The sequence below is a fragment of the Amphimedon queenslandica genome, unplaced genomic scaffold (genome assembly GCF_000090795.2).
Source record: "Amphimedon queenslandica unplaced genomic scaffold, v1.1 AMPQUscaffold_1343_Cont26645, whole genome shotgun sequence".
Classification (NCBI taxonomy): Eukaryota; Metazoa; Porifera; class Demospongiae; order Haplosclerida; family Niphatidae; genus Amphimedon; species Amphimedon queenslandica.
The window spans coordinates 1-1148 of NW_003558312.1; the positions used below are offsets into that span (position 1 = coordinate 1).

At 35.5% G+C, this 1148-nt stretch overlaps 1 protein-coding gene across 1 annotated transcript; it reads right to left on the reverse strand.

Annotated features, from left to right (window-relative positions):
- Positions 1-65: 65 nt before the first annotated feature.
- Positions 66-1119, reverse strand: LOC105316340 (scavenger receptor cysteine-rich domain superfamily protein-like; the record flags this gene model as incomplete). Its single annotated transcript, XM_011411175.1, has 5 exons — positions 986-1119; positions 759-910; positions 506-703; positions 295-462; positions 66-230 (listed from the first exon to the last, which is right to left on the reverse strand). Coding segments are annotated over exons 1-5 (817 nt in total), but the record flags the coding sequence as incomplete, so codon positions are not given.
- Positions 1120-1148: the final 29 nt, after the last annotated feature.

The window sequence follows — 1148 nt, forward strand, 5'->3', positions numbered from 1 at the left end:
CATTAATGCAGTCAGTTAATACTGTAATGGAAGCAATGTATTATATGCAGTATAATTATATTAACCTCTCTCTGAACATTTCACACCAACATCAGTTGTGTGACTAGCAAATGATGGACTTGATAAGTAAGTACAATGTTCTAATCTATCTTCATTTCCAGTACAATGTAAGTAATGAAACACTACTGGACCAAATCCTTGACCATAAGCATTCCAAAATATCAAAGCTCCTGCAATGGGGTCAATGGGGTCAATAAGACAACGTAACACAAAATCAAATAATAGCTATCATACGTGGTGTCTGATGACCAAGTCTTCTACATACAACATGAGCATCTCTAACATCAAATCCATATCTACTAACAGTACCCCACACTCCATTACTGCAATACTCTACTCTCCCTTCCACTTTATTAGGACCATTAGGACCAACAAGACGCATAGTACCAGTAGAACAATTTCCTGTGCATTTATGTTTAAATCAAACAATTTAAATAGGTTATACCTGGTACAATGTTTCCTTTACATCTAACTCCAGATATTTTGTACACACTATAATAACTAGATCTAGTGTAACAGCTTGATGTAGAAGACTTAAAGCAATCATTCAAACTTGACTCATTCCCAATGCATCTCCAGTCATACAATGTTGGTATTCCATGTCCATATCCAAAAGAATTATAATAATAAACAGGTTGTGCATCTATGAATATGTACAAAGTGTGTAAACCTCATGATATCATTATAATTCATTGTACCTGTTGCTGGTAGACCTAATTGTCTACACACTACAAATGCTTCTTGATGTCCCCAGAGATAATCACAGGCACTAGTCCATGCTCCATCATTGCACACTTCAACAGTTCCTTCTGTTGGTATTAGTCCATCAGTGAGTCGCACTGATCCAGTACTACATGAATTAGCTACAAAAAATACATTAATTTACATGTAAATAACTTGTACAGCCATAGATACCTGGACATACTATACCAACATCTTCTGAGTGTGAATGACCATAAGTTTTACCAATATCAACAGCTTTATTGCAGTCAAGCAAGTTATTCTCAGTTCCAGTACAATACAAATAACAGAGCCATATTGGACCAGTACTTTGACCATAATGAGCATTACCATAGTATCTTACAGCT